At 27.1% G+C, this 13,714-nt stretch overlaps 1 protein-coding gene across 3 annotated transcripts in view; it reads left to right on the top strand.

Annotated features, from left to right (window-relative positions):
• LOC111621001 overlaps positions 1–13,714 on the top strand; it is a 137,653-nt gene that overhangs the window by 39,992 nt on the left and 83,947 nt on the right. The window contains exon 1 of one of the 3 annotated variants that reach the window (XM_023363035.1): positions 9,839–10,451. The exons of 1 other annotated variant lie outside the window; for it this stretch is intronic. In XM_023363035.1, coding sequence (XP_023218803.1) covers positions 10,425–10,451 — 27 coding nt within the window. In that variant the 5' untranslated portion in view covers positions 9,839–10,424. Of the gene's footprint in view, positions 1–9,838; positions 10,488–13,714 lie in introns of those variants that run through there. One more of the 3 variants, XM_023363033.1, reaches the window with a different exon arrangement.

The raw sequence follows: 13,714 nt of genomic DNA, 5'->3' as shown, positions 1-13,714 counted from the left end.
TTGATTTTTAAGAGATGATCGGTGGTGGACTTTCTATTTTTTTCTTCACAATCTTTCTATCTCTGGGTTTAAAATAGGCTTATAAACTCTTCAAAATTTTCAATTTACTAAACTTACTTGTTGTAATTATTATAAAAGTGTTATATACAAAAGTTAAACTTTACTCTTAAACCATAAAAACAGAACTAATTATCATTAAAAGTACATTAAATCTTTTATGTAAAATTACTGTATAAAAACATAATTATAATAAAATTACAGTGTACGTTTTAAACGTTAATTAGTCTAGCCATAAAAAAAAACTATGTTGAAATTTATATTCGTAAGATACGTTACACCTTCTTTTATTGGTCTTTTTTACTGTTTACGATTGCTGGCCATACTTTAAAATACATATAAGTAAAATGTAAACAGTATGGTGTCGATGAAACTCCACTCGGAATATGTCAGAGAGAAGCATTTTTATATTCCCAAAGAGAGTGAATATTTTTAGAAATATCTTTGCTGTTTCCTTTACGAAAACTTGCACGTACAATAAAGAAGATACTACAAACAACTTTAAGCAATATGTTTGTGTTTCCTATAAAACTTGAGACAAATACATTTCTTCACCCAACTCTTCAATTTACAACTTTAAAAATAATATTTATATTTTTACACGTAAGAATTTAGGTAATATAAAGTAAGCCCTATTATTACTTCAGATTCGTTTCGTCGACTTTAGCTGTGTACTGAAAGATAAATAAGGTAGTAGAGAGCAGGACTCGACTGTGGGTGTGACGCAGACCGTTCATTAATTTTATATACCCCCGACGAGTATCGGTATATTCAGTACAACACCGCCCTTGACGTAATAAACTTTCAGGATTTCAAATTAAGAGCATCGCATTTCTATTGATGCTCTTAATTTATAAGTTATCATTTAAAATTTTTTTATTATAAATTTTGTTAAGAAAAGGCTGATTCAGTAGATAAATAATGTTTAAATATATTTATATAAAATGCTTTATACAATTTTCTTAAACCGCAACGACTTAAATTTATCTTTTCGCTTAGTAAATGCATTTAGCAATAATAAACTTCTTCCTCTTTCCTCTTTCATTTCTTATCGATTCTGTTGTTGCTGTTAGATGATTTCTTTACTTTCTCATTAAACTATAAATAGTTTTATTTATAAAAATAATATAAAAATGGTACAAATGTTTATATTATAAACATTTCACGAGTACATAACTTGCAATAAGATGCACAATGTAACAATTAGTTAACATTAATGATACTGTCGGAGCAATGATGATATTATTATATGTTTCCTAAAAATTTTTTCTCCCTTCTTTATTGACGAATTACGAGATTGTAAAGTAATATTTTTTTACTTCCCTCCCTTTTTTTTCTCTGTTATTAGTTTTTATATTTTCGGTTGGTTTATCTTCTTGCATCAACCGATGAATTCGCATGAAAAGAGACTCCGTAGTAACGGATAGAGCAATGTCAAGAATGTCACCTTATCTGGAAATGAGGAAAAATATGGTATTAATTGCTTTCATTTTCCCGCAGGGGAGATTTTTGCGGGAATGTTGTCGCTCCTCTGAGTCCGGTACCTCGTTTTTCGCTTCATTTATCCACCCCCTCTCCTCTTTCTCTCTCTCTCTCTCTCGCTCTCTCTCTTCTCTCTCTCTATCTTTCTTTCTTTGGCAATATCGATGTTGTTGTCAATAAAGCCATACTTCGACAGAGCAATCACTCTTTGTTTCACCACCCCGTTTCTTTCCCTCTTCTATTGCGTCTCTTCGGCGTCTCTCGAAGGTCCTCTGTCCAAAAACTGCGATTACTTATTGGTGCTTCATTGATTGTCGCCAGAACTGATTACGTCTATAGAAATTTTCCATCCCTTTCTTCTCTGATAAAATTTTTTAAAATTGTGGTAATTTCTTCATCAATCTATAAAAGTAAAGTCGAAATATCTTTTCTTCCTCTTTAAATAATCATTATTCTTTTCGATGAGGATTAAATTACTGAAAAAATAAACAAAAAATTAAAGTATTATTTTATGATATAAAAATTTCTTATTTATAGCTTATTTAATATTTTTAATCGAACTATTGATGATTTTCTGTTAATGAGTTTTATTTATTTAATATGAATCAGTTTAACATGAAAATTTTAACATAGAATTGCATGTTTACTAACGGATATTAAACATATTATAATCGCAGTATTGTAAACATAGTGACATTCCTGCATTTAATTATCATTAAATTGTTGTAAATAATAAAAAGTTAATTTATATTTACTAATAAAACAATGTTATAGTTATACGTAAATTTTTAACATATAATTAAGAGTTAAAATGGATAGTCAACACAATATATGCTTAATTATTGGCATTGTAAAGGAAATTAGTAAAATTTTTCACTTAATTATAATTAAATTATTGATATTCTTTCTATAAGAGGCATTCCAATATTCATTAATACGTAAATGAATCAGCTAAGACGTTAAAATATTCAATATATAGAATTAAATGTTTCGTTTAGAATTTCAAAATAATACAGTCGCTATCATTAGAAACAAAGTTAGCACTTTTGGTTAATTAAAATTAAATCGTTGATATTTATTTTCTAAAAAGTAATTTTATTTATTATCAAAGAAACAGTGAGAAATTTTACGTAAACTTTTACATTATTCAAATGCATAAAACAAGGTTTTATCATAAATTATGCTATAGAAGGACATAGTTTAATGTTTAAATTTTTCATTCAGATTGCATTAATATGTATTAAAATAGTTCTTTGAACATCCTTCGATCATATTTTACACCAGCTGTTAAACAAGATATTCAATTCTTATTTTTCTTCTTTTATCTCATTAATTTCTACAGAATTCGATCAGAATTGAAGTTTTGTTTTGGATTTCTTAATAGGAAAAAAAGGAAAAGATTATAGCCATTTCATTTCTGTTGACCTGGATTTTGAAACAAATATTTAATTGAGTGTTTTCCACAAGTTTTTGTTTTTATAAAAGCTCATCTGTCAGATTGAACCGAGGACAGAAAGAAAAGGAGGGGAAAAATAATTCTCTTTAGCAACTGTACACTCGAAACATGAAATTGTTTGACGAACGTAAACATAGTTTAGTTCTTGGATTTTTTTTCTTTTCAGAAATATAAATTTAACTGTGAAGTTATAAATTTTTAACAATTAATTTTTATATTTATGTCTATTACTCTTAGTTAATTTGATAGATTTACAATTTATTGTTGTTATTTTTATAACCTCATAATAGGAAAGAGATAAAGAAGAAATTCATCCTTGACCTCTCATCGTAAGTACTATAAATTTAACAACAATAAAAGAATAATATACTCATTTAACTTTAATGCGAAGATTCGGTTTTGTAGAGAATTTTCAAAATTGTAGAAGAAACATGGAATTTTATATAGTTGAAATTGCGATTTTATTTTTAAAACGATTAGATGTTAAATTTTATAATTAATGTAGCAATAAATTCCATTATTTACTATTAAAATGTTTAAAAATTTCTTCTGAATATATTGTAAAATATTATAATCAAAGAAAAATGATGATGAAAATGATACATTTTGAAGAGTCTATTTTGATTTTTAATCTTCAAATTACAGAGATGTATATAAAATATATGAAGAAGATTCTCTCTGAGATATATTTAGATGGATTCTATCTATTGCTAGAAGGATTCTATATCTTCATAACAATAAAATATAAAAATGAAGAAAGGATCACTTTCATCTTTATGCCCATTCTTTCTCAAACTGTATGGAATCTTTATATACAAACTTAAAAATATAGATATACAAGATTACTTAAATTTTATTTATTTTCATATAATTAATTAACGAATAGAAAATTAATATTTTTATCATTCCACATTAGTTTGTGAGCTATAAAGATTTTCCTCTAAGAATTTTTTTTTTCTGTTTATCGTTGCACCCAAAGGGAATGCCAAATTATAAATCAGCAACATTAACAACATCAGCCTAGCGCTCAACTGTACGTGCTTTCTGTATCTTAGCGTGGATTGAATCTCTCATTATTTTACGAGAGACGTGTCGATTTTATCTGAGAGATGTAAATAACGTGACATGTCCCTGTAAGAAGAGGGGAGTGTCGAGATTTCTGTCGCTGTTTATGTGTCGGGAAAAAAATCAAACCACTAGGGAAACAGAGAATAAATCACGGTCGTTACGTCACTGCCACACTTGCCCCTGTATGTCGACTTTACCCGCAGAGCTTCTGGATACTGTTGAAAAGGCGAAAGCGAAAATCATTTGTTACCTGTCTTGAAACGTTCTATTGTAAATATAACAAAATTTGTTTATTTAAAATAGGGAGTGAAATGTAATTAATGTTCTTCTTTAGATGAATATCGAATAGGTATATAGAATTCTTTAATAACTTTCAGAATATTTATTTAATTCTAGAAAAGTTTATCTGTCAGTTTGGTCGGTTTTTGTGAAAAAATGTGAAAATTGTTTAAATGAAGTTTTAATTATATATGCAATACAATAATTTTACTTGTTATTATAACGAAAACTATCTAATTAAAATCTTTCATTAGATCTTTATCTTTTCAATCATAAAGTTTCTTTCGTACTTATGATCAAAGAATTCTGCAGGATAATAAAAATATAAATAAAGTAACAAAAGAAAACATAAAAAAATATTTAAGTATACTTACAACTTTTTTACTTACAAAAAATTTATTTTTTAATCATATTTTTTATTTCTACGATCAAAGGATTCTACATCATCGTCATTATATTTACAATCTTAAGAATCCTTTATTTCTTACATCATTGCAATAAAAAATACTTGAATTGATTTTTTCATCGTAACAATCACGAATTCTTCCTATCTTTTATCATTCTTCATTTTCACGATTATAAGGATTCTTCATATTTTTCATCTCTTCGTTCAAGAATCCTTTATCACCTTCATCTTAATGATCCTTGATTCTTATAATCTAAAGGATCTTTCGTCTTTTTTCTTATCTCGTTAAAAGCATTTTCATTCTCTTCATTTAGTTAACAACAAAACTCTACATACTTTTAATTGTAAGAATTTGTCATCTCTATTTTCATAATCGTATAATATTGATGCTAAATAGTCTTAAAATATAACTTTCTCTGCCAAAACAAAAGAGTGATTATAATTAAAATGATGGAATTTTAAAATTTTATTAATTGTTCTTTGTTGATTTAATTAAAATGAAATTGATTAAAATAAAAATATATTTAAAAACACCATTTTTATTTATAACATTTTTAAAATATTGTATATTTTAACTCGATTTTAAACAATTTATCTTGATTTATTCATTTATAATTTCAGTAATTAACGTAAATTTAATTACTAATACAAATTTATAGATATGTTTCCTTCCAAATTATTTATTCATGATAATAACTAAGAAATATATTTTATACTAAAAATATAAATTTACGTTACAATAAAAGAAAAGTGGCTGAATTAATGCTATAGATTAATACATAAAATTTTACTCATCGAATTTTTAAATTTAAAAACAGAGAGAGAAAATTCATTATTCACTGTTAATTTTAACTTATAAATATTTTAAATTAATTATTAAAATGCATCTTTCTTAGTTATTTAATATATCTCTTATGATTATTTTGAATGGTTCACTTTAAAATCTTTTATTTATTAACATAAATTTAGTTTTTTAAGTACGTTTTTTCCCTCGTGTTATCGTTAGAATTCCAGTTTTTTAAGTACACAACTCGATAGAATTATTACAGAAATCTGCCTTTCCGATTAGATATCTGAAAACGTTGGTTTATATATTTTTATTACAGATATTGCGTATTGTATAGCATTATATTTTCTAATATTTTTTAGTTTGTAAACGCAAGCTTAATATTTTATAGCCGCACGGTATAAAATATACGAATTTCTAGATGTGTATATATATATATATATATATATATTTACTTCACTTTTTCAGATGGTTGCAGTTTGGAAGGATATTTTATTAAACTGAATCTGTTTTTATTACTCGAAAACTGTTATTTTTTCTATGCTTATTCAATAATTAAATACTCAAACTTTGTATAAACATAAGTGGAAAGTTTTATTAAATGTTGTATTTTCTGTAATAATGAATTAAAAATTGCCAAATTATGTAATTAAGTTTTTAAACGTAAATTTAAGTTAATTTGTTGTAGTTTTCTATTTTGTGAAATATTTAAACGCTGTTTTATACAGAAACTGATTAAATAGTGTATCCTCTACAAAAATGTGTTTAAAAATATTAAATTTTATTAATTAGTAGCCTTTAATTTTCTTTCGAAGTTCAATAAAACTTTATCATCTAAACTGCAATATTTTTAACATTGTTCAATAATTAATAGTTCAAATGTGATATTAAGCTGTGGAATTATCATTTGAATGTTTTATAGAAGCTGTATTATCTCAGATAATGAGATAAAAAAAACTTCAGAGTTTTAGTAATTAATTGCCAATTTTTGAAGAAAAAATTCTGAAATTAAACGTAGATATTTTAATTTGAACGGGAGGTTATGTTTTCGATACAGTTCAATAATTAAATGCTTAAACGTTATGCAATTATCAACAGAATATTTTATTAAATGCTGTGTTATCAACGATAACGAGTTGCAAAAACAGCATCAATTTGAGTAATTAATTAACTTTTTTTAAAAAAAATTTCGAAAGTTAAACGTATATATGTATTATAATTTGAACAGTTAATTGATGATAGGGATTAGTCTAGCCACGAAAATTTGTTCTCTCTCTCTCTCTTCTCTCTTCCTGGTTACTTTGAAAATACAAGATAGATCGACAATAACGGGTCGTTCTAGAATAAAATAAAAAAATAAAAAAAAAGAAAAAACTGGTCTCACATTAAGTAATTTCCGCGACTTTATTTACTTTTCGTAATTACGTTTGCGGCAAAGAAGTGAAAAAAATCTGGAGCGCCAAGGTTTCCGTCACACTCGGAAATTAAGTTACGTTTCCTCCCTACGTTAAGTCTTTCCCTCTTCGATTCCCCCCTTCGTTTTTTCGCCATTGTCCTCCAATGCCCTGCAGGAGCCGATTATCTCGCAGGCCACTTTTCTCTAATAGAGTTAGAATGTGTCATGTGACTAGAAGATTGTTTTCCTTTCACTCGCTATGCGATACAAATTTTTTTGTGTGTTACTTTTTGCATATCCTAACATTGGATATTGACATTCTAAAAGCTAATTTTACTAAACGTTAATGATGACTACAGTATCTTTTGTATTATAAATGTCAATGATATTACTGTTTGTATATTGTAAACATTATCAATCCCTACAATTTTTATGTTTATTATATGTTTCTTTTATAGAAAAAAGTAATAATTTATTAAATTATAAGAATTTTTAAAATTTAGTAATTTAGTATTTGTAAGTTAATATTCATATAGTTAATGAACATAGGCAGTCCTCTGAGGTTCACGTAAGATTTCATTTTAAACGATTGATTGATTGGCGGTATAATCATCTTAAAGACGATTGGTTAAAGAACGAAGATAGGCGGCATATGACGTTTCTCCGCCTTTTTTTACCCCATTACTTAACCAATCGCTCTGCAATCGCTATATTGCCAAGTAATACTTTTACGTTTGATTTCTTTCATATATCGCAGAGGACTGCTTATATTATGAAAATTTTTAAAATAATTTTGAATTTTTTATTAAGTAACTTCCATTCTCATTCAATAAATTTGTAAAATTGGTATATTTTATAATTTTAGAAAATATTTCTATTTCTTTTAAAATATTTTTTATAATAAATGCACTTTTAACGATGATTTTTCATTATTTGACATATTTAACTTATGTATATAGTCTATACTATAAAATATTGAAAGTTTTAAGTTCCAAGTATAGTAGAAACTGCATACTCACATCAAATAATATTCGATATCTAAATTTATCGCAATATTTTACGAAAGTAAACAATTTTTTCCGAATTCCGAACACATATTAAGAATAAAAAAGTTAAAAATGATAACGTTGATACGATTAAAAACTACAGTTTTCATATTAATTTACAAATTAATTTGTTTTTTTCCCTAACGATAAAAATATTTGATTTTGAGAAAGTATAGAGCTTGATAATTATTTTTCTTTATAATTTTCTCGAAAAATTTCGACTTAAATGAAGGAACCAATAATTTTTCCATTGACTACTTGCTAAAGCTGTTACACGATTGAGATAGCGAATCATTATCGCAACATGCATCGAATTTTTCTTCCATCTCCGAAACGAATGATATTTCTTTAATGTTTCATATAGTGTTTGTTGGATTTTTCTCATGAAAAATTGCGTAAAATCTTTATTTTAATCGAATATTCCATTATCTTTCGTAGAGAGGGTGAAAAAAATACATTTATGATACTTTCTCAACTCGTTTATAGAATACCAACAAACGCATGCCAATAGATTATAAAAAGATAATTTAAAGTAAATAATGAAGATGTTGATATAAAATTTCTCAGTTTATATGAATTTAAGTGAGTTCACGAATAAGAAGATCAACTTGAGAATTGTTTAACTAAACTGAGTATTAAACCATTTCTTGTTCTTAAGCGCTATTTTTATGAAAACGTAAATTGATTCTTTATTCAGTTAACCTAGTATAATTATGTTAATTAAATTAAAATAATTTAATTGTTTTAACCTAATTCGTCAATTAATTAATCGGTTATGAAGAGCTGCTGAGAAATATTAACTATTAATCTAGTTAACCTAGTTTACATAACTAATTTGTTAACTGAATAGGCCTACTGATAAAACAATTTAAAAAGTAGATTTAACTATTCATATATTTAACGTAATACAACTTAATTCAATTAAAATAAGCTTAATTAATAAATAAATTTATTAATCAGTTAAGTTTGAAGTCTGCTCAGTTAATCTATTAACTGCAAGCATAATATTTAAGAAAATATCGGTTAAATTTAAAGTTATCTAGTTAAAGTAGATTGATTAAAGTAATTAAACTAGGTTAACTAATCAGTTAATCATTTTTAAAACTGGGAGATTAGCTAGTTATTTTTAAAGAACAGATTAGATAACCCAATTCTTGTTATTAAGTGCTTTTTTCTTGAAAAATTCTGGGGAAGGTTATACGAAGATATTAGATAATAACTAAGGATGAAAAAACGAAGTAATGCACAAAAGCATTGATCGCATACTAGGCAGGTGTGTCCTCTTTTTTTTATTTTTTTTTATTTTTTATTCTTCTTTCTGCAGAGTTAATATTTCACACACGACCGACCAATGCCAGTGGCAAAAGCTCTCGTTACCTTCTAGACATAGTTTGGTATCTTTTGTTAGTTTGTCTCCTTTCCTCTTCGAATCTAATATATTTGACTATGAAGCGATATTGTATACTTAATTCAGCTTTATATAAATGTACATAACTAATTTTAAATATGGAACCTTTTTGATTTTTTTGAACTATTTTAACAATTTTCTTTTTCTACTTTTCTTTATCTATTTATATTTAAGTAAGAAATTTAACATTAATGATGAATAAAGGAACTAGAAAGAAAGGAAAAGTTTAAATTTTTATCACTACTTTCCGAAATTGAATCGCGTGTTTTGATAGGAAATAATTGAAAGACTTTTTTTCGGTTTATGTTTAGGTATTTANAAATAGTTTTTAATATTTAATAAAATTTTAAAGTATTCGTTTAAATATTTATAAATAATTCAAAAATATAAAGTAACAAGTTAAATTATTTTAGGAAATTTTAAAGCAGTTAAAAAAATTTTTTCTCCTGTATATATAGCATTATATCATTCTCAAATGATGCATTTAACAAAAAATATTCAGTTTTTTACACGATTTAACTTCGTAAAAATCGAATATAAGGCATACTTACTCTACCATTCACCGCATTTGCGATAGTATATTATGAACTTGTATCGAATAATCGGTACTACGTTTAGTAGTAGCGAATCGATATCAGATATTATATTTCGATCGTATAGGATCTGTATGAGAGAACAAAAATAATAATTTTAACAAAAAAATAAACTAAAATTTGCTAAAGTCGGTCGTAGAAAATATCGGAAAAATTATTGAAAAGAAAAAAATATATATTTACTTCTAGTTACGAAACTGACCAAAAGGATTACTTTGTAGCGACGCATGCGTACATGGCTCCGTCATCCGCCATGGCGGCTTTCTGTTGTTTTATCGGGAGCCTGGCAACAATGTTACGATTTCTGGCGCGTTACGGCTCTACTTAACATGTTGGCTAAGAAAGCGCAAGAGAAAACATCCCCCTCAATTTGGTGTCCTGCTGTAACGACGGGACAGATAACTCAGGATGTTATGAGCTGCAGATGACGCCGGGACACGCAGCAGATGGCCGGCAAGTCCAATTTTCAGCAGGTGGGTCGTGAAACAGGTGGCCCTTCTCGTCACCCGGTTAGTAAGCTTTTTTCTATCCCCTTTTGTCTATATATAACTATAGAATTTGTGGAGAGCGTAAAATCGTTTCGAAAACTCGACTTCATCTCCATCCTTGTATCGATTATATACGAGATTTTACTCTCTCGTTGTTAGGCCTAATCTCCATTAGAAAAAAATAAGAAAAGATGTCGCCACGTAAAAGAGTAACACATGGTTTCTTTGTTCGTTCGCCACTCCATTCGATATATTGGTTTGGTGATAAGAAACAAAATTCTGTTTAGGTAACGATGTTGATGGTTTGTATGGCGTGTTGAGGTTGAAGCGAGTGACTGAGAAAGAGTCTTTACTGTATACTTCTAGTGTATCGATGGGAGGAAGAGATCTCAGGGATCTTTATCACCTGCTCCCTACAAAATACTCTTTACAAACAATACTCACGTATATTAAACGTACAAGTAATTAACCTTTTCTTATTTTTAAATGCTTAAAAATTACTTTATGATTGATTACATTTTTAGAATACCTCTATAGACTCTTTTTTTATATTGAATTCGTAAGTTATGAACCGAATAATTAAAATGATTAAATTCGTAACATATCTTCATATATTTCTGTNATATTTAATTAATTGTAATTTAATATGTATTTTGCATGATATCTTGCTTGAATTCGGAAGGCCCGCTTGTTTTGTTGTCGCAGTTATGCTATTTTTATCGTCTTATGAAACTATTACTTCGTTAATGATTTCAAGCAAATTTACCATCTTTCAATATATAAATCATGTAAATTATAAACTATTAAAATAAATTTGTTATTTGGAAAAATAAATCATTTATAAGATTTAGATGATTTTAATTTCTCGACGACGAAGAGAACTACAATAGAAAAATTTAACTGTTCCATTTAAACGACATATTTTCCCCTTCAAAAATGCTAAAAACTAAATAATAAATTTGACACAAAATTGTGTACACCTGCCGAAGGACAGAGAACAATTTCGTGGAACGAAATTACTATATTTAAGATAATTATTTTTTCACAAATTACAGAATAAACGTTTTCCATAAAGAGTTATTTTTCTTTTTTTTTCTTTTTTGCCTTTTAAAATAATATTATTTAAGTAGTATTTAACACCGCATTTGGTTATTGAAGATATTCTTATCAAACTTCCAAAGGGACTGACAGTTAAATAGTTTCAACACTCATCACGTGCTGCTTTTTCTCCCCCTTAGTAGGAAAATACGCAGAAGAAATGACGTACGTAATTGAGCAGCTATTAACCCGTCTTACCCGGTCCCCCTCTTATCCCTCTTAGCTTCTTTTCCCCCTCCGCTATCACCGTCCAAATTAAAGCCACGTTATTAGACGCTTTAAGAGTCTAGGGCGTTTAGAATTGATCGGAGGTTTTTTTCCCTACTACCTCACCTTCTTTCTTTTCTTTTCTTTCTCGTCGCTGTTTAATTATCGAATGATCAGGGTGGGTTGTCGACTGGATGAGATTATTGTCTGCACGGCGCTGAGAAAAATACCTCCGCTTTTTAATATATTAACTCGACGTCAAATGGTTTATAACTGAAATCAGTTTAAATCCCTAACTAGATTCTTCAGTTCGTAAAGGGTTTCGAAAGATTTTTTTAACATAAGAGTCGTAATGAACATTTCGAAGAATTTCTAATGGATAATGGATTCCTTGTTGAAGATTTCCTAATAAAAATTCGAAAAATCTCAAGAAAATTATCGATAAACGAATTGTGATGAAGATTCGTAGGATTTTTATCAATAAGGAAGTTATATTAATGTCCAAGAAGTTTCATAGAATCTATCATTTAAAGAGTCATGAATCTCATTAAAGTAATTATTTCTTAAGCATCCTTATAAAAGATTAAAGAAATTTTTAAAATTTCATAAAAAAATCAGAAAATTGAAAGATAATATTCATTAATTGGTCCTAATGAAGATGCTTTATAAAACGAAGGTTATCAAAATTAGAAACGCGCAAAGAATTTTATGATAGGATTCAAATAAAAACTCAAAATTACGCTTTATTAACAACAAAGATTATTTTTCTTTCATCAAGTGAAAAGTTAAAGGACTTTGCTTCTTTCTATTTATTAAGTTGTGTTATAAAATTAAGGATTTTGAAATTCTTAAATTTTCTTAGCCATACTAGAATTTTACGCACATGTTTTCTTTAGATAGTTCTTGGAAGTTGAAGTCCTTTATCTCGTCCCCGAAAGGATTCTCATTAAAAGAGCCTTAAAGAATTTCTCATCAAATAAATTTTTTTAATGAAAATAATTCCAAAGGATTTCTTCGAAGAAATCTTAATGAAAATTTCAGTTATTTCATAATGAAAAATAGACTTCAAAAAAATTTTAAACATATTTTTTATTATAAAAACTGTATGAAAAACTCAAAGGATTTTCAAATTAGACTTGAAAAGCCATAAAGAAATATTTACGTTATTAATTTTTCCACGATTTTTAATTAATATATATCAAATTTTTTCTTCGTCAATTTTCAAATGGCAACAAGCAAAATTTGGAAAATGTATTTTAAACGTTTTAATAACGGTTGCAAAACTAATGATGTCATATTAGACGGCTATCTTATCAAATTGTGTAGAAAATTAAATTGAATAAATTTGCTTTGATTTAATTACCAACGTTTCTCAAGACATTAAATAGGATTATCCATGATGATAAACTGATAATGGTGGTAATGGCAATGAAATGACAATATTGTAATTTTACGTTCATCTCTTAATCGTATTTATGATGATATTTGGCTTCTAGATCAAAAATATCCAAATAATTATTATTATAGTAGATTAATTAACGTAGAGGAAACTAATTAAATATCTCTGATAGCATCGTTTGTAGAGGCTCGATCTTCTAAGAGAAAGAGCGATCATCATCAGTTAACGTAATTTGATACGGATGCAAATAATCTAATAAAGATGACTGTAATAATAATTATAAATAATCTTATAAATATATCTTAAATCGATATATTTGGCATTTAAAATTCTTTATTCGATGCAACAGAAAAGTATCACTTTGCAGAGGAACATCTGGTGAGGACATAATCATTTTTATCTCGTTAAAATCCTTTCACCACAATTGACGTCTCATTTAGTTTAAAGTTAAAACAACAACAAATATTCCCGCTACGAGCGTAAAATTAATCAAATTTACTCGAATTAATTAACTATTTAAGAAGGAATATCTGCTAAATGGTAG

The sequence above is a fragment of the Centruroides sculpturatus genome, unplaced genomic scaffold, assembly GCF_000671375.1.
Source record: "Centruroides sculpturatus isolate CEXI.00-Female unplaced genomic scaffold, Cexi_2.0 scaffold297, whole genome shotgun sequence".
In the NCBI taxonomy this organism is placed as follows: domain Eukaryota; kingdom Metazoa; phylum Arthropoda; class Arachnida; order Scorpiones; family Buthidae; genus Centruroides; species Centruroides sculpturatus.
This window is presented reverse-complemented; position numbering and strand designations above follow the sequence as displayed.